Below are 24,688 nucleotides of genomic sequence, written 5' to 3'. Positions count from 1 at the left end.
TGTATTATTGTTACAACTATCCATGGACTAGGTTCAGAACAATAAAAGGTTTCTTTTCCGGAAGAGCTAATTAACGCCGGTGCAGCCGCCAACAAAACATGGTAAGTAACAAAAAAGATTATTTGTTTTCGGCCAACACTTAGTATTTAAAAGTGCTAGCCTACATGACTCGTCTCTATCCCAGAACAAGCCCGATCTACTAGTAAGTTGAAACAGTACACATAATTTGTAAGTAGATACTTTTTACTTAAATATTTTTTCCCGATTTAGGCGATGATATGGTTTTTTCTATAACATCCCTATAACTGTCACATCTGTCAAATTGACATCTATTGATGCAGGCAGAGGAAGCTAGTATTTTTAGCATGCATGAATTGTTTTTACCTGCTTTAGCTCACAAAGAAGGCATATTGCCAATTCAGTTTGCTTTTAGACAATGGTTTAAAATATTTTTTTTATTATTTACTAAATTTAACCAAACAAAAATCGAGTTGGATACAATTTAATCAGCAGGTTATATAAATAATACACGATAAGATAAAGCACAAAATTTATGTGCTTGAGGGTTTATAAGAATTTGTTTTAAGTGTTCGTAGAAGCAAATATTTGCTGAAGAATTTAATTTGTTTTTAGTGCTTAAAAACTGTACAAGTAAGTGTATTTTTATTTTTCCTCATTATGAATCAAGAATAGATTGCACTATGAACCCGTTTAAAATGAAATGCATAATAACAAATACATGCATTTCTTAGTAATATTTTTTTATTTGCAGACATTAAGCGTATTATTGACTTTATTTATATTTTTTGTAAAAGATGCCTTACTAGCAACAAAGATTAGAATATATATTAAAATATACAAGTAGTTCTTCTTAAACTTGCTATTAATTTTTTTTTATAGATTGCTATTTATTCTACTATAATATGGGATAGTCACTAAAAATGTACTAAAATCGCAAACAATTCAGGTTTTATAATAATATAAGAATGTCAAAATGGGCCAGTTCCCCATTTGATGAAAAGCAACATGAACATCCATACAGAGTTGCAACGCAATAATTACTCTAGCTACAATGTGCCTCAAATTGAACCTCAACGGTGATCACACAATTGTATTTAACAGCGCAAATAGGCATTTCATGCCATTTATCCAGCTAGACCTTTGCATATAAGAGAACAGTATGTTAATTTATTTTTCCAAAATAATTAATAAATCATAATAATTTTTCACCACCAACTACTCAATATTGGCAAAATCCCTGATAAAATTGTGAAGCCATTTTTAAAACAATAAGTAGAAGAAACTAGGTATGAGGGTTGTACCTTAATGGTTCATAAACTGTTGATACACCACCTACATTTTTAAAGCTGTGGCTAAGAGACTTCACTACACCTGATCGTAAACAGCAAGGGGTTGGGAGAGTATTGATTATTGAATTAAAAAAGGTATTTGTGGTATTGCTGTATGCTTCTTATTTGAGGAAAATATAGTAAGAATCATATATATAACATAATTTTTTTACACAGCGGGAAATCCAATCAGTAGTATGTATGGTAGAATAGGTGCCTGAAGTATTTTTTATTTTTATTGCTACAAGACTAGCTTTCTGTTCGCCTGATGGTAAGCGATATGACCACTCAAAAGCAGTAGAAACACAGTTATAGTCATTGCTTCTTTTGAATCCTTGAAGAATCCAAATTTCTTTAAATACAGAATAAAAATCACAATTCCGAAATAATCACTCTTCTGGCAATATAAAAGATGTTAGGGAATTATCTTAATCATAAGTCAAAGTTAACACAACAGATTTCCACAATTGAAAGGCACATTGAATTCTTACATACAATACACTATTAGTAGCAAAGTACTATAAACTAAAAATAAACACTTGAAGTGTAAATCAATGGTTATTGCACATATGCTCAGAGTAAATAACCAAGGATGTATTGATGTTTTGTTAGTCCATGTGTAGAATTACTACAAGTCATACCTTGTTTTGTGATTTTTAACTTTTTGTTGAGTTTTGGATAGATTTTGACTGTTATGTAAGTGTACATATATTTTATTTATGGATTCTATAGATCTACATATTTGAGTGAGTGCTAGATATAAAAAATGAGATGATTTATATAATATAGTTATTTTCAATTTCCTTTAAATCTGATTGTATTAAGAATTTTATATTTTAGCCTTACTTTAATGTTTCTAAATGTATCACAATATATGTTTAAAATGCATTAATAAATCCTTGATTGTTATCTGATAAAGTGTTATTATCATAAATGTCATAAATAACACTTTAATTTAGTCAATTTTATGTAATAAGTTCTGTTTATCTCCAAAATGATGTCATTATCTTGGATAGTGATTAAGTATTGACACAATGATTGTACTTTTTAAAATATCCAGGCATTGAAGTACAAATATATTTGGTTAGGTATCAGACAATGAATGGGTCATAATATAACTTTAAAAAAGGTTTATACAATAGTATAGGTATATTAGTAAGCATTAACAATATATAAGTAAACAGTAATGTTACTACAAAAAATGCGAAGGTCTCAGTGGCGTCGTTATATTGCGCATTACGACACGTCTTTGAGGTCCTGGGTTCGAGTCTCGGGTCGGGCAAAAGTGATGTTGGGTTCTACTCTGTATCATCAGTCTGGAATATGTGTCCGGAATGCCGATAGGCTCGCCCCTATCACATCATGGGACGGAATATATGGCGAAAAGTGGGAGTCCTGGTTACAATTGTGCCCACCCCTTCGGGGATAAAGGCGTGGCGTCTGTTTGTAAATGTTTATTCTGGTAATTTGTTCTATACTGCATATTATGTTACCGAAAGAATACGTCATTATATTCGCATCTAACTTCGCAAATAATGTTTTCGCGCACTTTTTTTTATTTGTTGCGACACTTATTCATCTGAAACGAAATCACAAAATGGCGTTTGAAATTAACTCTTTAAGTTGCATCATTAAAGTAGTATATTTCCATCTGCTCGTCATGGTGAAGTGAACAATATATATAGTGATATCATTCCTGATAAGCTCCAAGATGTTTCTTGTTACGCAAATATTACCTTTATTGTTATGTCGATATAGTTACTGTGACAGCTACTAACTATTGGGATAGGACCGTATATTTTTAGATTATGTGATCCTACTATATTATACGCTTTTTTAAATTTTGTGAAAATGTATGATTTTTTATATGTTTTTTAGACCTTAAAAGTAAACGCAAAAACATGGTGTTAAAACATGGCCGGCATAATTGTGTCGACAGTCGAATTAATCATCTCTTGTCAGTCGACATTCTATTGGACCCCAGTCCACTTACCATCGGGGTAACTTTGCCGGGCATGTATAAATAAAATGAAATAACAGCGGATTTATATAAAATTTGCACACGGGTAGGCCATATCCTGGATTATCACTTAGATTCCCAACAGGCTTGCGGCATATTCTTCCGTCAATCAACTGCAATAGAAACAATACTTTATAACCTAGTACCAAGGTCAGTTTTTCAACTACTTTCAATTCAACAGGTCTTAAGTTTGACTATGATTAAAAATAAATAGTGTTAGTTTTCAAAGTATTATCATTGTTTCTGATATTATGTCCCTAGTCTCCACCACTGTTGCTATTTAAGAACAATACGGTTGGTTTATGTTAGGTCTAGCAGTGATCTTGAAATGTTTTGTTACATAAGGCTTGGTATACACATGCATACCGAACTGCATTAATACAATACATATTGCAGTAAATTTAACAAGGAGTACAGAAGAGTATGCTGAGTAAAAAAAAAATGTTGCATAATAGAGGCATGGATGCTATAGGAAATTTTTGTTTGCGAAGGCACAAATATAATAGGTAAAGTCATATTTCATTCAACAGGTCTCAAAGTTCTTTTAGAAACGTTTGACTGAATGTGTTTTTTTTTATATGTCTTCGGCAACGTGACCCTACTGCACGTGTGGTAAGTGGAGTGGGGTCCAATAGAATGTGGACTGAGGAGAGATGATTGCCTCTCGGCAGTTGACACAATTATACCGGCTTGTTGGAATTGGATATACACAAGGTGGTCCCGGAACGCAACACGCTTACGTGGACCACTATGGCGGGTTTTAACAACTTGTGTACGGTGCTCGCTATCCGGGCGGATATAAAATATATCCAAATACCAGCAATAATCTGATTAGTTCTATCGTTAGCGACAGATGCATTCGTTTTTGAGTCTCTGTTTGAACGACATTGTATACAATACAGGACATTATGATAATTTTGATCTAATGTCTCTAGATGACAAGCGATGTGTATAGCCGATCAAAAATCATTTTCCATCAAAAGAACCATCTGCTTTGACTTTGAGCTGTAAACGAAAGCAAGACAAGTGTTCATAATGCGAAAATGTAATTTTTTGTAATACGTCGTGCGAGAAACACTTGTGTAGAACTAGCTTAGGACGCCAACTTCTCTATTAGATAGTTATGTCTCGACGTTCGTGTCTGTGACGATTATATTTAATGGGAGAATCTCTTCAGATCAGCTAGTTGTAAACTTCGATCAGAATTGAGGTACAGTGTTCTGTTTTACCAAGTGCTTCTTGCAGTCGTTTACTGATTATAACAAGTAAAGGTTATTTTGCAATCATGATTCGATGATTTGCAATCATGAGTCGATGATATTTCATGTCTAAAAGTATCTTTATCATATCAATACGATAATAGCTTGATGGGCTGGTTACTGGTGAAAATGCAGTTTTATTTTGTACGCGATATCACGTACATAAGATGGAACATAATAATATACTTTAAGGATGCATGGAGTCGTATTTGGAATAAAATGTTTGAAAGGGTTTCCCTATGGTCACTGAAAACTTTGCTTCTAAGTCAGTCAAGTAAAAATTATGTTTACATAGTGTTTTTTCAAAGCACTTTTTAATAAAATAGCATCCTCTGTCGCCAAAATTTTGGACCTCCTAGATGCACACCGATTGACCCAGGGACATTTTGTGGAAAGAGGCACTATTATTTTTCCTTAAGTTTGATTTTTCCATCATCATGATCATCAGCCACAGGTTACATCAACTGCTGAATAAAGGTCTCCCCCAAAGATTTCCATAGATACCGACTTGTTGAAATCGATTTTTTTTTGTTTAATAAATTTTCTACATAATACGTCAAAGCAAAAAAATATAATTGCCCCCGTCAAGACCAAACGCAACATACAATGACGATTGTGAAACCTGTGTTTACAGAATGATTCGGAAGTTGACGTTTAGCGGTGCGCGAGCAGCTGGCGCAGTGCTCACTGTGTCGAAACTCGGAGTGCGCGTGCGCATGATGTCGTCCCAGGCTAGTGGATCCAACTTCTTCTTCCGACAGGTTAGTTGTCTTTTTGTGGGTGTTTATTAATAACTTGAATTAAAGATCGTTAGTTAAGGAATACTTATTCTATATTTTTTGGAGGCTGTAAGGAACTTTAGTTGGCTTCACGGAACAAGGAAGTGGTCGTATTTTGCTTGACAACGATTTTTATGTAATTAAATGGCAATTTATAATGAAATTATTTTAAATTGTGAAGGTGTAATTTTGTCTGATTATAATTACTTTTGATATTCACAACTGGCCTTGCATGAATTAATTTATTTTAACATTATGTTGTCATTTTCACACCATTGTTAAGTTTTCAATGTCGTATTAAGACGAAATTATTTAAGTATTATAAAATATATTACTTAACTGTAATAATAATATCATCATCAGGCTTTGGAAGTCCCAGGCTGAACACAGGCCTTTTCTAAAGTAATGGTATCCAATACAATACCTTATCTGTTTATTTGTCCTATAGGGTTTTAATGTTGAGCTGTGATCAAGTAATTTTATGAAAGACAAACCGAATTATTTTTTTGTTGCACCGAGGATTCGAACCGGAACCGCTTGGTTTAGAGCTGACGTTAGTAACTATTAGAGCAACGAGGCAGTCGAAATCTGACTCAATATAATATGATCTAGATTAACATAAAAAAATAGGAACTTTTTTAGGACAAACTAAGTTCATTGACTTTGCGTGATTCAAGTTATTACTATTTATGTTCACCGCAGGTAAGAAATAAGTATTAGCCCTCTATATAACATATTGCTAATTTTTTTTTTAAACATACTAAAGAAATAAAAGTAATATTTTTCCGCGATTATTTTTTGTTACAACAAAAAATGCCTGATACAACGAAAACATTTTGTGCATTTGTCGTAATAAACATGATAATATTAATCATTTCGTTACATCAATCATTAACACTAATACTTATGCGTTCGGATTGATTCTTTGGTACCTATTGTAATGGTATTGGATTAGGTACCTATTCTCTCTTTATCGTGTACTGTAGTCTTTACCCTAAACTGATTGAAAAGAGCAAAACCAGAGTTCCTTGCCCGTTCTTCTCTGGTGTGACCGGCTTTCCGAACTGGTGGTAGAGTTAATATTGACGGAATCTAAATAATGTTCAACATTTTACAGATACAAATAAATCATTTCATTTCATTTCAATGTTGAACGGATTGTTATTCCTTAACAAGAGTTACTAACGGGAGGGTATTTCAGTAAATAAGCATACACACGTATTTTTTGATCTCCGAACGACTATCTTATTTCGTCCCATGATGTGGGGACGAGCCTATCGCCATATTTGGCACAAATTCCAGATCTCTGGCTGACACTGAGTATGAAAATCCAATATCACTTTGCCAGACCCGAGGATCGAATCCAAGACCTTAGCACTGCAGTCGTGCCGTAATACAACTACGCCACTTGATACTGCGTTGGATATCTGGTATTAACATCCGATATTCATTAATTACCACTTATATCATATACGACTGATTTCAATATTCCAACTTTAATCTTCCATCCGATCCCAAAACTAAATCAAAAAGTAATTTGTAAGCATGTCAAAAAAAACTTTGTTCTGATTGATCCAATTTCGTGATCAATCGAAACAATCGATCGGGATCGTTTATTGAAATCGGCAGATAGTAATTCCTAGCCCACACATTTTCATAAATATTTTTGTATTCCAGCTCTTCGACTCCGTGAGCTGCACGTACACGTATCTCTTGGGAGACAACAAGTCCCGCGAGGCGGTGCTGATCGACCCCGTGCTGGAACATGCCGAACGAGACGCCAACCTAGTCAAGGAGCTAGGGTTCAATTTGATTTATGCTAGTGAGTACAACTAAATAATGCATATTGTGTTTAGAATGGTGATAAAAAGAAAACACTTGTTGATAGATTTGTTGGTTATGGTTGCGGGCTTCACTTTTCTGCACTTGCCCATATAATATCAAGGCTTTATGCGTACCGTGATTACTGGTTATACGTTTGGCCAGTTGAACTCGGGCGAAAAGGGCAGGATCCTCCTGGTGCCTCCACAGGCATCTAGATGTGTCGTGGGTATGAGTGGATATCGGAGCCCTGGATATTTCTTCTCAACTAAATTGAGACCATATACATTATGAATTATGCGCCAATGGCCAAATTGGATACGGAACATTACAAGCATGTCACGATTTGGCTTAGTATATATCACCAGTCGACTGTTTGACGTCAATCCCTCCCCCACGTGGAATCCAATATCTAACAAATCTCAGAGATAGCACACAAAATATTACCCGACTTGAGAACCGAATGCAGTAAAGGTAAAAAAAAACTTACAATCGAATTGAGAAACTCCTCCTTTTTTTGAAGTCGGTTAAAATAGATTATTTTATTCACAGTGAACACACACATGCACGCAGACCACATAACGGGAACTGGTAAATTGAAGTCTTTAATCCCGGGCACTAAGAGCGTAATTGGCAAGGCATCAGGCGCGCAGGCTGACGTGTATCTGCTGGACGGTGATATAGTGAAGTTCGGGGAACATCAGCTGCTGGCCAGCGCTACGCCAGGACACACCAACGGATGTCTTACTTACGTGTGTCGAGAGCAGGTCAGTAGAATGTATAGTAACATAAGGCCCAAGGCCCTCAGCATGTTCGCTTATTTCCAAGGGTTGCGCGCTTAAAGCGTTCACCCGAAAGATCTTGGTAAAAAATAACAGGCGTGTACGTAATGCTGTATGGCAGTTTCTTAGGCATTATTTGCCCGCCCGCCACCTAAAGGCCCATTTAGGGAGGTCGGAGGTCGTCTCTCTGACGTCTGCTGCGAAATGGAAGTCCTATAGACTGCTCCCTTCCTCGGCCGCCTCTTTAGAGGACATAACTTGTAACCCATTCATGCTACAGAAAAATACAACATGGCTTTAGCACCGTATTTCAGTCAGTTGTAACTTGTAACCCCAGTCAATTAACTGAGACCCAGAGACGATGATTAGTGAAACGAGAGAGATTAGTGGGGTAGCGTGGTTTCATGCCGTCAAAATTGCCCAAAATTCGCCTAAGGCACTGGGTAAGAACAAAAAGTAATTTCAACAAATAAGAGACACGCGCTTCCTCTATCCACTGGTATACCCAACATAAGTAAGCCCCCCCCCCCCCGTAACAAGCTACGTCACTGCAAAACTATCAACTCTATTTCCCATTACAGGCTCTAGCCTTCACAGGCGACACTGTACTGATACGTGGATGTGGTCGTACGGACTTCCAGGAGGGTAGTTCAGAAAGTCTATACAAGTCGGTCCACGAGAGGATATTCACGCTGCCGGACCACTTTGTACTCTACCCTGCGCACGATTACAAAGGATTGACGGCTACAACAGTTGGAGAGGAGAAGAAATATAATCCAAGATTGACTAAGTCTTTGGAGGAGTTTATAAATATTATGGAGAATTTGAACCTGCCGTATCCTAAGATGATAAGTGAGTTAATTTTATTATAAATCAATTATCAAGTCACTTTTAAATGGTAAATAATCGCCATTAATTTGAGTGTAACCCACGATAAAAAGGAATTGGGATTAGGAATTAAGTCTGAAAATTTTACAGATGGGTTTAAAAGCTACGTAAAATTATAAGTTTGTTCCAATGAGTGGTGTAACTTATCATGGGACCTATATCAAAATTTGTAGGGGGCCTTCAGGGCAGTACGAGCTATTGGCTGCCCGTTTAGTTTAATGTAGATATGGGTCAAGAACCCCTAAAGATGGGGCTTAGTTTCAGCATATTTGCCACTACACCAGCTTTACAATAATTTGGATGAATTGAGTGCTACATTTTCTTCTGTAGCTTCGTTTCTTGAGTTATATTTATATTTAAGATTTGCTCATGAATCAACTAATTGTGGCAAAAAAAACACGACTCGACTCCTTGTCGTTTTGTTGGGATTGGTTGAGAGACTAACACGTGACTCACTCAGTGATCTCTCAATCACAATTATCAAGAACGACATCGACATAGGAGTCGTCTTATATTGGAACCATGGCGTATATTCTATAGACACGAACATCCATATAAACTATTTGTTTAAAATCTGAACTGAGCGACCAAAACGTCACTGTTATAACCTATTTATTCACTTGAACAACAAATAATTTTACTTATTTGACTAATATTCTTTATTATAGTATTTATAGTCCAGGTTTACACATTACATTATGAGCGCCGCTTCGTACACAACCATAAACTGTCAATATTGACCATAAAGTCAGTTTGAATGGATTGCAGTTCAATTCAATTGAACACAGTGAATGTTCGTAACGCCAAATCTAGTACATAGTGCATATATATCGATGTTTGGAACATTCTAAAGCGGAACATGGGACATCCAATCTACCACATGCGAAATCTAGTAGATTAAATATATTTGACTCAGTTTTTAGTAAACTCCGACAGTGGGATACATTTTTGTACCCACATATGCCATGGTTGTCAATAGATGGCGCTAAACGCATTTATTAAATATTTCATTTTTGTTTCAGACCAAGCCGTCCCCGCTAACAAAGTATGCGGTATTTACTAAGATGACATTATTAGTGATGACTTATAAGTAAAAATAAACTGGAATGATTATATTTCGTAAACACAATACGGCCAATTACAACAAATTAGAATTGGATAATTATGTTTGTAAGACATTATTGGTTAAGACTACATTTCGATAATAAAACTTACTTGAAGTTATTATGGAACATATTAATTTTTGGCTTATGAACAATTCTCATAGAGACATTTTTCAATATTATGTATTAACAGATTTTATATTTTTGTATCATTTTTGTAACTCTTACTTTCTTTATAAGCAAAGATGGTAGAAGTTTTTTTTAAAGTAAGTAACAATTTATATATATTATATAGCTTATAAATGTTGTAAATGTGGAATTTAATTAATTTATTATTATATAAGATTTGACAATTATGTATTTTAATGTAATTAAATTTGTGAAAATTATATCTTGACTAGTCAAAAGCCAATTCTTAATGACATTTATTATTTATAATCAATAAACTAAAAGAAGAGTTAAACTCTAAATAAATAAATAATTTTGTAAAAATATGCTGTAATTATTATACAGAGAGGTAACCAGAGTCTAATAATAAAAGATTTTTTAATCAAAACGCTGTTGATGCTTTAGAAGCAAACTAAAAATGAGCTAATTAGTACAATTAGCCTTAGAATTGTATTAAAGTTTGTCATCTAACAAATGTTCCGTAAAATGTCCTATATGATACTAATGAAAATGTTATGATGCTCTACCTTCACATGTCATATTTTAGTTATAATAATAATTAATCTACGTGTGCGACAATGCGTCGATTTAAAACCCAGTGCAGTACAGGTGGCGTATCTACACATTTTTATTAAGATATTATTGCTACTAAATGTTTTGCAATGGATGTTAAAACCAATTAGTAAAAGAGAAATAACTTTGTAATTATCATTTCTGTGCACAAAATTGTTTAAGTAAGAATACCTAAGGCAAACAGGTGCAGTATTTTTAATTAAAATCAATATTGTTACCATTTTAATAATTACTTATTGTATGTCTGTGATGTAAAAAATTACCAAAATAAAATAATATTTTTGTATATAATTGGATATTAAAATACAATTTGTTGAATTATAATTTTTTTTAATTTAATTTTTATAGTTTTTTTCCTGTCGCGGCGTTTGAAAAATGTTCTTTGCTGTCGAATGCTTTGACCAGTGACGATCTAAGAATAGCAATGTGTTCCCCCTTTCCCAAGGGACTGGGGTTCGTAAATAGGGTGATTCGATTGGTCATCTGTTTGACTTGGTAAAGTGTCGAAATCTAAGTGTGATAAAAATCCTACTGGCATTTATTCGTCTTATGGCTTCCATGGTATTTTTATCGGTGGTTTCGCAAATTTCAACATAATAGATACAAAACAAATACGAATTTCTAGAAAAAGGTTTCACAATAGTAAAAGGGTGGGGGAGACCTGTTTAGCAGTGGATTTAAAAAGACTGAAGATATAGAATAAACCTAATGGTATTTATTGGCAACTTGTAAAGTAGCATAAATTGTTTTGTTGTTGTAATTTTTACTGTGAATTTGGGTGCTTATTGATTGAGGTCTATTGTCATTTATGGAATTTATCGAATTAATTTCTAGTAACTAGCATATTAAAGAGTAGAAATAAAGCATGTTTCATTGTAATTGTTTTAAAAATAAGTACTGGAAGTCGGAAATGGAATTTGTGTCAAATATATTTTCGTTACAGAAGCACAGCAAAGCCAACTGCACGTGATGGTAAGCGGGTTTGGGTCCAAATAGAGTCAATTCACAAAAGAGCGTTGCCCCTTGCCAGTCGACATAGTTATGCCGGCCTGTTTGAAATGGCGGTAGAGTCTCCCCTATAATATAGTGTCTGAAGCTCGGCGATCCATGCGTCATTGCACCCAACCTACCCCTAGTGGCATGCGCGTAATGTTATGATTCATATAACCTTAAAGGACGAATGCGAGGGGACATGACCATTGCAACCGATTAGTCACGATTCAGTTACTGTTAGTATATTTTTCATAGAATAATATCGATTACTAATAAATATGTGCCAGCCATTCAAGTTTCACAATAATGTAGGAGTTGGCACTTTTTCTGGCTTCAAAATAGCCAGACGTAGACTAATCTTGAGAGTTTCCTAAGTCTTGACATCCATCTTGAAGAAGAGTTCGAGGGGCATTTAAGAACATTTGGGATTCTCTAAATTGTGATGGCCTAGAAATACCGAATGCGAAATTGTCATAAAAAAATGTGCATAATTCGATATATACCTCTGAACGTATACATATAAGTTCATTTACTCTTCCAGGGATAGGTAGAGACCCAATTAGATTACCATTAAATAGCAATTAATTTACCGAGCATACAAAACACATTTCTAATTCACGCCAGGGGAGACCACGTGGCCCGGATTACTTTTACTAAATATTGATTGCCGGCACACGGCACCATAACTTATCGTGGCATTATAACCCGCGGACGGACCCCTCGTGGGGCGCCGGCCTGGCATTAACAGAATGTCGACACGGGGGATGGTAATGACCGGATTCGTACCCTTGAGAATATTTGGTGCTCTGAACTATACGATGGTCTTGGACGGAAATACTTGGTGTGCGTAAAGATATTTTATTGGTTTTGCACTAAAATGTAAAATGTGTCCACTTATGAAATGTTTATTGCTGTTATTCTGTTAGTCGTGTAAACTGGAGGACACAACTGGTCAAAAGGAATAATTTAAAATTGTGAAAGATACACAATTTTTAATTAGGTATGTAGTATCGGGGTGTCATCAGACAGCGTGCGCTGCGTGTGCTCCATTCTTGGTCAACGAGATTGATATATATTCATGCTCTGACGGAATACACAACGGCCGCTTATGAAATTATAAATAATAATAAAATATTATAGTCACTATTGTATTGGGTATTACCTGTAAAATAGTTGTATGGGGAAAGAAAAAAAAAATTAAAAGAGATTAGGTTAGCAGCCATAGGCTCCACTGCTTGATATTAAACTCTTAGCAAATGATTTTGATAAACGATCCTTATCGCTCCAATTAGACCAATAGCAAAAATATACCAACCAGAACGAAGTGATTACAAACTAATTATATTGATTGTTTTATTTTCACCATTGTTTCATGATTAGGTTAGGATAGCTTATTGAACTTGAACGTCAGTTTGCCTCTGTACCTAGTATATTCCTTTGTTTGTCTAACATAACACGTTACGCATCACTTTATAGCTATAACATGTTTTCGAGCTGCCATTACACGCGGGTAGCAAACAGCAAGTTTGAGAGCGCGCAGTTTGTTCTGTTTTATCTGACTAAAGTTTTCCTGTAGTGGAAAAGCATGTGCATGGCATTAAGAATTGTTACGTGCACTGCTCATTTTCATATAGAGTGAATTTGAATTCATGTTTTGCCTGTGAAAATATGTTAACGTGCCTACATGATTCTAGGCATGCTTTATGGTTATAGTTTTTTTATCTGTACGAAATGATTCGCATCGCGTTATCAATGATGATGTCTTCCTAGCCGGTTTCGGCCACGGCGACTGTAGAAACTGGACAGGTATATTTAACTTGAGCTAAGACTGGGCATCTTCTAGTCGCGCTTCGGCCCTTCGATGTGCTCTTACGTGACTTGTATAGCCAATTTTATTAACGAAAGTACGAGCGCAATTTGGGCACGTCAAAACCCGCCGACGTAATTATAATTAATGGACACCGATGGACGGATCTTTAGCTGGTCACGCTTCTTATCAATTTCCTTACGACGCTCAGTTTCGAAGGCGTCCACCTGTAGTTGTATGAGGCGTCTCCATTCGGTACGTCGCCCTGCTAGCGCCTCCCATTCAGAGGGCTCTATATTGCATCTCTTCATATGTCTTTTCAGAACATCCTTATATCTCAAATACTGACCACCGCTTTTACGCTTTCCTTTCTGGAGTTCTGAAAGAAGATGCGCTTCGCCACTCTCCCCTCAGACATCCGCGACACATGCCCACACCAGCGCAGCTGCCGCTTCATTAGATACTCCTCAATGCCCCGATGTTCGCACGTCTTAGGATACTTGTATTCCTGACACGGTCAGACCACCGGATGTTCATAATATCTCGGAGACATTTAAGGTGAAATCTGTCAAGTGTGCGAATGTGTTTGCGATAGAGGATCCATGTCTCTGAAGAGTACAGGAGATTAGGCAGCACTATCAGCCTATAGACATTAATTTTGGTAGAAAGTTTCAGATCGTGCGAACGAAAAACTTTTGCGCGTAATCTACCGTAAGCCGCAGCAGCAGCTCCTATCCTACTGTTTATTTCAGCATCTAGGTCGCATTTGGATGTTATAGTGCTACCAAGGTATTTGAATTTTTCAACACAATCCAAACTATTTCCACCGATACATATACCAGGTTGCGGGTTACCTGAGGCATTAACGACCATGACTTCGGTTTTCTTAATGCTTATTTTAAGACCGAACCTAGTACATGCACTATCCAGGCTATCCATAAGTCTTTGAAGGCCCATGGGCGTTTCAGTCACGAAACACAGGTCATCAGCGTACATAATTTCTGCTATAGTGGCAACAGAGACTTTGGTCCTAGATCTAAGTCTGGACAAGTTAAAAAGGCCACCATCCATACGGAAGCGAATGCGGATTCCTTCAGACAGCTGCTGAATGGCTTCACGAACCACAACGGCGAAGTATAGTGAAAACAAGGTAGGCGCCAAAACGCAGCCCTGTTTTACACCGCAGGTGACAGAGAAAAACTCCGACTGCTCATCATTAACTGTCACGCAGCAAGCCATATCATCATGCAGTAGCCGTAACAGTCTCACAAACTTATCGGGACAGCCCAACTTGGTCATAATGATCCACAATGCTTCACGAGGAACGCTATCGAAAGCCTTTTCAAGATCCACAAAGCACAAGTACATTGGCCGATATTGTTCTCTGCTCTTCTCTACAAGTTGACGCACTGAGAAGATGGCTTCACATGTCCCTCTTCCGGGCCGAAATCCGAACTGAGTTTCAGGTAATATGCTCTCAGAGATAGGCGTGAGACGATTTAGCAGTATTCTTGCGAATACTTTGCCGGGTACTGAGAGAAGCGATATGCCCCTATAGGAGTTGCAGTCAGATCGCTCACCCTTGTTCTTATATAATGAACATATACGCGAAATCTTAAAGCATTTAGGAACCCGCTCTTCATCCCACATGCGCGCGAATAGCTTCCATAAGGAACTATGCAAATTATCTCCTCCATACTTTAAAACCTCCCCGCAAACACGGTCAACCCCAACTGCTTTTTTGTTCCGCTGTTGTTCAACAGCTCTTTTAACCTCATCCAACATAAGTGGATCTGCAAACTCGGTTTTTAATGGCAATGCAGGAAGTGAACTTATATACTGCAGATCTGCTGAGCGATCTACGTTGAGTAAATGGTTATAATGTTCTGCCCATCGGTTTAGGACTTCATCCTTCTCAGTAAGTGGGATGCCATTTGCTGATTTAATAGGCACTGAGCTGTGACTTGCTGTGCGTGTTATCTTCCGAACTTCATCATAGAAAGCACCCAGTTGGTGAGTATCAGAAAGCCACTGAAGATAACGTAACTTATCTTGCCACCACCCGTCCTTGGCGTCTCTAGTCAGTTTTCTTAGGTGAGCATTGCTGTTCTTGATTTGATCTGCAAGGGTGTTGTCGGTCGATCTTCTCATTAATAATTCTCGGTGTTTCCTAAAGGCATCAACAAATAGTTCGTCGTTTTCGTCGAACCAGTCCTCGTATCTGTGGGTCTTACTTCCCAAAACTTGGGAACCAGCTTCAATGAGCCCAGAAGACAGTGTATGCCATGTAGTTTCAAGGTCACCATCCTTCATATCTAATGAGCTAAGAACACCATCGAGAGCTCGTGCATACGCTTCCCTCTTAGACCTATGTTGGAGATCATCCACATTTGTACGCATGGGCTTAACTATATTCCTCCGGCGTGGATGGCTGAGACGCAGTTTCAACTTAGTAATAACAAGCTGATGATCGGTCCAGCAATTAGCACCACGCATAACACGTGTCACCATTACTTGAGCTAAGTCTCTGCGTCGCACAATTGCATAATCTATAAGATGCCAATGCTTAGACCGTGGATGCATCCAAGTAGCTTTGTGTTTAGCTGGAAGTCGGAAGAAGGTGTTAGTAATACATAGATCGAACTGAGCGCAGAAGCTTAGTAATTGCTGTCCGTTGCTATTCATGTTACCTATCCCGTGCCTGCCGAGAACGTTGGGCCACGCTTCGAAATCGCGTCCCACTCTCGCATTTAAATCGCCAAGCAATAAGATTCGTTCCTGTGGACGAATTCTGGTTATAGCCTGGGTTAGCTCATCATAAAATTGGTCTTTGACTTCATCTGCTTTATCTAAAGTAGGTGCATATACGCTTAATATATTTAAAAAGTTGTTATTGGCAAGATGTAACCTCAGTGTTATAATACGATCCGATGAATAGATTGGGTATTCTTCGAATCGTTTTACAATTTCTGTTTTAACTACGATCCCAACTCCCGATCGTCTAGGTTCATGTGCAGCAGTACCCTTCCAAAAGAAAGTGTAACCGCCGCCATGTTCCGTGAGTTCTCCTTCTTCAGCAAGGTGTGTTTCGCTGAGAGCAGCTATGTCTATATCATAGCGACGTAATTCTCTAGCTACAACTGCTGTCTTACGCTCAGGGCAGGAGCTACCATCACGGTCTAGTAGCGTGCGAACGTTCCATGTAGCAAAAATTAGTTTGGATTGTTTTATATACTTTGTATTTCGACCACGTTAACGGGATGCATGGGCAGCCGTGGTTACTGTCTCCCAGTAAAGGTAGAACAAACAATTTTTGGAGCACCTTTTCTAGCTCCCTCCTCGGCTGAGCGAGGAAAGCAGTGTCTCCCTAAATAGGGCTGCTTTGTCACATGGAGTGCTGCCCAATTTACGCTGTTGTTCCATTGCAGCACAAAAAACGACCCATCTCTCCATGCCGCCTGTGTGTAGACCTCAAACAAAGCCAGGCTTGCAAAGCCTAGCCTCTCTATCTCAGTCCATCGCCACAGATCCTTAAGTCTCAAGAATACCGATATCCAGAAACAGTCCGTTGCGCAGGATATATTATGGTGCGTAAGTGTTCGCGCATTCACAGACGCACCCTCTCCTCCCTACCCCTTTAGCCTAATGGAACGGATGGCCGCTACGATCAGGAATGGGCAGGGCTGCAGTGTCTGGGACACGATAACAAGACTCCTATCGCTACCCTTAAGGCCATCAAACATTACCTAGTTACCTCGCCACCGACGATGGATTGCTATTACAGCCGAGGTAGACATTGCACACTATGCGGGGGAGTAGCCGCAGGCTTGTATACTGAGACATACAAGCCCCCCTCTACCAGGTTTGGCCCACGAGTCGACGTGGTTGCCCGGGGTGTGGCCGCTGCGTGCACACAGCTGCTAGGAGCCACTGGTGAGAGTTGTGGGCATCAACGATTTTAACCAGGTAATCCCCCGCCAACAGGCCGACTGGGTGGATTGGACGCTGAAAACCCACTACACCCCGCGTTATCAATATCAGTTATTGTAAATAATGAAGTGAACCTTTGGTAAATTTTATCTTAAAGTGTAAACGAAATATATATAAATGATAAGTTATTTTATTTTTACGCAATTAAATGCCACTACCATTACTCTGACAGCATTTGTCGCAGCGGCAACATCATACTTTCTATCAGAAATAAGTACCCCCAAGCACCCGCGAATTCGTCCTCAACTACAAAGTGGTCATTTTTAGTGAATATATTCGTTATTAATGGATGATGTTCGGCATAATGTTAGCAAAAGTAAAGACAAGTACTTACTTAAGTGTTTACATTTATTAATTAGTCATTCATTATCATTTATTAATTAGTTTTTATAAAATTACATCTTATAATTCGTTGAAACTAACATTATTATACCTATTCATGAGGTATTGAGGATAAACACAAAATTATCATTATTTCAGTGTACATTTTTGTCAAAGTATAAATATAGCATTATTTGATCCGATGCCAAATATAATGCGATATCTACAACATAAAATTGCAACTCCTTGAATCTGCAGTAATCTTGTAAGTTTCTAGGTGCATCACGTGACCGCTTTTCTTTGACCCAAATGTCGGGGTCAATTGTTACATAGTACACCATTTTTAGTAATATATTCGCATGCATGAAACTTTCATTTGTGGCTGCAATTATTTCTAACTCGCGTTCAGAATGATAATGGTTGTAGTTTATGTTTAGAGTCGTATAATTGCGCCATTATTTTATTTTTTGTATTTCAGATATGTTGGAGTGGAAATAAAAGTTACATTTATTTTAGTTAAATAAAATGAAATGCTATTGCCTATAAAATATGTTTTAAAGACATAACGGTTGTTTACTTATTCTTTTGTCAAAGAAACATCTGTTTAACGCTGCTCTTAATATAAAATCGCAATATCGAGGGACACATTGGACTTATACCTACGTTTGTCGATTATAATTGGCCACAGGAAGCTCTTCCCTACTTAAGATATTTCCTTCCTATGACTGAAAAGGATGTATCTATTGTTAATTTATTTATTTATTATATTTCAAGTTACCAAGTTAACTGCCTCTGTGGCAAAGTAATGCGTACGCGGTAGGAGTACGACTATCGCGCTGAGGTCGGGCAAAAATAATTCTAACTGGGTTTTTCCATCTTAAAAAATACTCAGTTGCAGCTCGGAGCTAGAAAGTTGAACTTTACCCAGCTCTTTTCGGTCATGTCGGACTGTCGTCTCACCTGACTATGAGAGTGAAAGAACGGAGAGTGCACCTGTGTATTGCGCACACAGTTGTGCCCTATAATATCGTCTGCGTACCTGGTTGATCTCCGTTGATGTTAGGCTAGGAGGGATTCGTTCATTTCAAGTTATTCCCTGACAGATAACTGTAGTATTATGTAATATTCTATGCGGGCTTGGATTCTCAGCGCATCGAAGTTAGCAGCGTATAAGTTTGCACGAATGTTTCTGCCTTTAAGTTGAAGTGCAATTCTCAAGTTGTTCGTTTCGTGTACATGCAGAGGGATTTTAAAGTTTTAACCATTGAATATGATGATAATAAACAAACTGGAATGGTGCCGTATATTTTATAATATAGGCCGGCATGTGCTTCAGTCAAACCCACTCGTTCGTAGTCAGCACTATACTTCTCTTCTTACTTTCTCTGTACCTGCATCGTTACATTATCGGAGCTACGTATCTGATAGCGGATACAAACGCACCTCTATTATCCTACTTGCAAAATTACTATGTTATATTGATAAAAACACATATTTGTTGTAATAAATAATTAGACTCATAATTTGTAACAACACCAGAAGGGGATGTATCAAATAGTGAAAACTCGCCCTCGATTTTACTTGCACACACAAACAGTTGTGACACTGTAACAAAATTATTACGTAATATAGGTACTTATGTAACCAATTCGAATCATTTGAAAAAAAAATTACCATACTCGTTTGTAGTGACTAATATGTTTACAAAATGGCTCTACACGCCCAAAAACATAACTATACAACCAAGAATAAATTTCTAATAACTTCTTCTTATAAACGAAAATATATTATACTTTCACAATGCAGTTATAGCATCATTAGCACGCGACTCCGCCTGCATATGTATGCAGATCTCAATATGTGAGAATATGACGCACGTACCGACAAACGGAATACAAAGTAGGTGTTTCGCCCCTGCGTAGTCCGTTTGTATTGAACTAAGCTGGACACGTTTTATTCACATCTTACTGGTGGTAGGTCTCTCATATGTGAGAATGCGCCTGGGTAGGTACCACTGCAATGTGTATTTCTGCCGTCAAGCAGCAGTGTGTAGTCACTGTTGTGTTCCTGTTTGAAGGACATTGTAGCCAATGTAACTACTGGATATAATAAGACTTAACATCTCATATCTCACTATGACGAGCGCAATGTAGTACTTTGTAATTCAAGGTGTTGGATAGTGTTTCTACTGTTTACGGGCCGTAGTATCGCTTACCACCAGGCGAACAGCAAGCTCGTCTCATCATTCAAAGAAATAAAAAAAAATAGTACTGAAAATATACAATCTTATGATTAAATTGCAACATATATTATAAAATGTAATAAATGAAGGAACTAACGAAAAGTTGTAATATATTTTTACAACACAAAAATATCAAGAAAATTGATTGTAGGTTATTAAGAAGCGGGTTTTTTTCGGTCACACTACCCTATACCAAGTTTACTCGTGTCTCCGCTTGTGTTAGTATCCTTTCTGAGATAATGTCGCTACCCTTATATAGAAGTAAAAGGATTTTCACAAACTACAATATTTGCATATTCAACTTGAAATGTAAAGTGATCCACTTATATATTACGATGCGCAATGTGATTAGAATGGTGTAAGTAATGTATCTCTTAAGTAAATTCCACATGAGCGCTGGCACAAATAGTAAACAAGATAATAAAAAAAAATGTATATATTTTTAAAAACAGTTTTAGTTTTATAGCAATACAATTTGTAACTTTCTCTTGCGTAACAAAATTTGTTAGCTCCATCGTTAGATGGTTATTATAAAGTCCTATGTTACTTTTTAAAAATTAGGAACGACAATAAATAAGTACGTATTTCCCCGTTACTTATCTTTTCGGATTATTGGAATCTTTTCAATATATTAGACATCAGTATAAAACTATTTTTCGGATACGAAAAATAGTTTTATTAAAAAAAATATAACATAACGTTGTTATAATAGGTTCGCAAATGACTAGAATATAATCAGGAATAACCACTGACCATCGTAGTACATTTTTTATGCCTCTGGTATTATTATAAAAAGTAAACTATTTCCATAAGTAGACATATTTAGTTATTTAAACTTCACTAGCTTATTCTCACGGCTTCGGCCACGTGGGTGAGATTTTTCGGGATAAAAGACTCGTTAGAAATATCAAGAAATTTCTCTGGAATAAGAAAGTACCATATTTCCTTCTCAGGGTTCCAAACTATTTCCAATATTCACCGAAATCCGTTCGGTAGTTTGAGTTTATCGCGTTCGGACAGGCAGATGCGGTGGGGGACTTTGTTTAATAATATGTAAGTATAATGCAATATATATTCACTATTACATAAATATAATGAGTTTGTGTGAACGCGATTATCTTTCGAATAATCGATACGAGACTAAATAATCTTACGGAGATTTATAAAAAAAAATTGAACCAGAGGACCTACATTAACCGTATAAACATTATCTCAGTTTCTTTTTAAGTAATAAGGTAATGATTTGAGTAATAAATAACAGCTTATTACTATTATTTTTTAAAGAGTGGCATAGACTCTAGTTCCATTAGTATACTACAAGATATCAATAGGTGGCACCGAGGTATACACTATATCCGATTTTATTCAACGTATTTGGTAAGGTTGAGAACTTACTGAGTATTAATATATTTACAAAATATTTCTTCAATTACTTATATCAAAGAAGCCATAAAGGTAACTTTTCAATAATTGAAATTTCACCCTCTATTCAAAGGTAATAGCTATTGAAAGGCAAAAGTCACGTGGTAAATAGTTTTGTCTAGCCAAAATGGCTTTATAGGTAGCACCATAGTCTTAAAATAAATAAACAAAATGACCTGTTAATCGTAGGCGAAGATAGTTGTACTTATGACAGGTCAAGATATACGATAATGATAATTATAATTAGAGTAATTTTATAATTACTTACGGACGTTTAGTGCTAGAAGGAATATTAAAAAAAGCAAAGCATCATGTAACAAAAAGTCAGCTCGGGTTCATAAGAGAAGAAGGTATCATCATCATCGGATGTCCATTGCTCAATAAGAGCCTCCCCCAATGGCCAGATCGACCTATCGGAAGTGACCCGCATTAAGCGACCTCCTGCGATTTTTATTAGGTGATCTGTACACCTCGTGGATAGACGTCTGACGCTACGCTTGCCAGTTCGTAGCCTCCAATCTAGAACCTTCGTGCCCAATCGGCCATCAGTTCTGCGAGCTATGTGGCCTGCCCATTGCCAAATATATATATTTAAAAGTAAGCCTGCAGTCGTGGTGGTGTAGCTGTACCATTATATAGGGTAATTATGAAATTGCGATAAAAAATAAAACCACATTCTTATGATCTTAAAAATATCAATTTTTAGCTTCAAACAAAACAAATGTGATTAAAGAGTTATTTAAATCTTACTCGCCTTAGTGCCACTAATACCACTCTAAGAGAATTCGTCGCAGCGGCAACATCACAGTTTCAGTCACAAATATACTCAACAACTCATCTATACGCTATATTCGTACTAAACTACAGAAAGATCAAAAAATCAAAAATGTAAGTGAGATTTTTAGTGAAAATATTCGTTATTCATGCAAGAACTTTGCTACAATGTTAGCAGAAGTCAAAATGAATATATGGCTTCATTAATAAACATAATATAGAAATGACCCTGTATAAAGTTAGAGAGGTATGATAAGTTTGACATCTTTTTACAAATCCTCATTACTCTGAATGGCTATAAGAAGCTTAATATGTACGCTTGTAGACACTCGTGAAGGCTTATTTACCTTATGCCCAATAAAATCTTGGACATTAAATGACTGATAGACAACGCATACTTTAAGGTGCCCCTATATGCATATTATTTATTTTGTAAAGTCAAAACGTCTAAGCGCACGGCCTAAACTAGTGGCTCCACAACCTCACATATGTCTCAACGTCAATAAGCTCTAATAACGGGCGAAAATTTAGTTATAAATATCTGTAACAAAAAAATTATAATGGTCCCATCCACCTGAAAGGTACCTACGGAACCCTAGTCATAATCATAGCCTGGAAATTAATTCCATCAATTCACATACATTGTAAGCATACATTTATGACCCTTTTCACAACATTGAACAACTATTCTCACATAAAATGCAATAATATCCGGGACATTTGTCTTCCGGTGCATTCATGGGTTTAGTGTAAGGCTCTCATGAATACCGGACCGTCTGTGCGTCGCGACGCCGCGTGACGTCATCTGGCACATGCAAATAGACATGTCTCGCTCGATACTGAATCGAATCAGAAAAGGAATGAATGAATTGAATGATTCAGTTAGTTAATCGATGTTTTTAGAATTTTTGGAAATATGGATAAAACAAGCATTAAAGAGGTAATGTATTGAACTTAGAGTAAAGAGTGCTTTATTCATACAACATACAGTAAATAAATAAGTATTATAGCACGCTGGAAAATATTATGAACATAGAATGAATGAAGGTTTTAAACCGGTCCTTTCAACAAAACCTCATTTATTTACAGTTCACTGGATTCATGTAAGTTTATAAAGTTTGATGTTTTGCCAAAGGAAATATTATTGCATGAATGACCTCATATTATATAATGCCTTATTGGGCTGCTGCCATGTACTGCTTTGGACTGATATTAGAGCCTAGTGTAGATCAAAATTGGCCACCATTTTAAATAAGTAATAAGTGAAGCTGTTTCGATAAAAAGAACAAAATTTTCATTTAGAAAAATCAACCAAATATATGAGTCAGTGGTGTTGTATTTTACCTGTTTTATTTATTACTATGAACTATTGTTACATGATGTTTATATAATACCTAAATATCTATCTAAAATGTATACATAAGTTGTCCTAGTACTATTGAGTCAAATCTATTCAAAGACCCGGTTCGTTTCGTTCTTTTCCATTCCCGATGGCTCTACATGCAAATATCTAGAATATTCTCAGCGCTGCGTCGAGCGTTCTATCTGCAGATGCCTTAATGGCTCGGCTTGGCTCACTTCAAAATGCGATTTGGTATCTTTTACGTTTACTATGAAATTCCTAACTAGGTATACTAAGTACAAGCTTGTTTACCCGCGTTTCGTGCTTAATAATATTTGGTTGAATAGGGATGCTGGTGTGCTATTGTTTTTTTTTATATAATTTTTGGAATTATAAATTTCTTCCTTTGTGGGCAACGCGGCGAGAGTTGAAAAGGATATTAAGCAATATGATGTAGGTAGAGGTTATATTAATTGATAAATATACAGATACATTATATAGATATTTAAAGCAGAATAATGATTAAATTATATTAATCATTTGTATTTAATGATACATCATTAATGTGCCTATAATACTTGTAACTTCAGTCCAAGATAGAGAAGGCGATACAACAAAACAAGGACTTTCTTATATCAGATAATAATATATTGAACAACTATCAATGCAATGTCAATTTAACTTGAAGTTAGACACAGAACATTGGCAGCCCTACAGCCCTGGCTTGTAATAATATTTTATGGTTAGGTGAAATTTATTCGTGGCTGGATATTAATGTAATTATTCATATATTGTCGTTTGGGGAACGATTGGATAATTCTCTGGCAACATCCTCATTATGTTCGCTTCGGAGATGATGTAATAGAAGACGACTAATGATAAATTATAGTTTGTGTCGTTTCCAAGAGATAAGAACATTTTTTAATCAAAGTCTATTGCATTAGTCGAAGTATATGTTGCTAACTTGTAAGGTTTTTTTAAGTTTAACAATTGTTTAAGAAGATTTGGAAACGGAAATGCTTTATTCAACCTCTAAAATATTAATTAAAATGTTT

At 36.5% G+C, this 24,688-nt stretch overlaps 1 protein-coding gene across 2 annotated transcripts; it reads left to right on the top strand.

The window, feature by feature from the left end:
• The first annotated feature begins 461 nt into the window (after positions 1 to 461).
• On the top strand, positions 462 to 10,895 carry LOC115452929 (persulfide dioxygenase ETHE1, mitochondrial). Of its 2 annotated transcripts, none has more exons than XM_030181555.2 (6): positions 462 to 651; positions 5,263 to 5,389; positions 7,085 to 7,229; positions 7,781 to 7,995; positions 8,592 to 8,862; positions 9,921 to 10,895. In XM_030181555.2, exons 2-6 carry the CDS (start codon positions 5,264 to 5,266, stop codon positions 9,959 to 9,961), a joined length of 798 nt encoding a protein of 265 aa, XP_030037415.2. In that variant the 5' UTR covers positions 462 to 651; position 5,263; the 3' UTR covers positions 9,962 to 10,895. The 2 variants fall into 2 exon arrangements, with proteins under 2 accessions (XP_030037415.2, XP_037293455.1); XM_037437558.1 differs by lacking the exon at positions 462 to 651 and adding an exon at positions 1,984 to 2,045.
• The last annotated feature ends 13,793 nt before the right edge of the window (positions 10,896 to 24,688 follow it).

The sequence above is a fragment of the Manduca sexta genome, chromosome 11, assembly GCF_014839805.1.
Source record: "Manduca sexta isolate Smith_Timp_Sample1 chromosome 11, JHU_Msex_v1.0, whole genome shotgun sequence".
In the NCBI taxonomy this organism is placed as follows: Eukaryota; Metazoa; Arthropoda; class Insecta; order Lepidoptera; family Sphingidae; genus Manduca; species Manduca sexta.
The sequence above is the reverse complement of the archived record's forward strand: the minus strand, read 5'-3'. Positions and strand labels throughout refer to the sequence as shown.

Coding starts and splice junctions, on each gene's coding strand:
- LOC115452929 (XM_030181555.2), top strand. CDS start 5,264: ATGATTCGGAAGTTGACGTTTAGCGGTGCGCGAGCAGCTGGCGCAGTG. Junction 5,390..7,084: donor CCAACTTCTTCTTCCGACAG/GTTAGTTGTCTT, acceptor TTTGTATTCCAG/CTCTTCGACTCCGTGAGCTG. Junction 7,230..7,780: donor GTTCAATTTGATTTATGCTA/GTGAGTACAACT, acceptor TTTTATTCACAG/TGAACACACACATGCACGCA.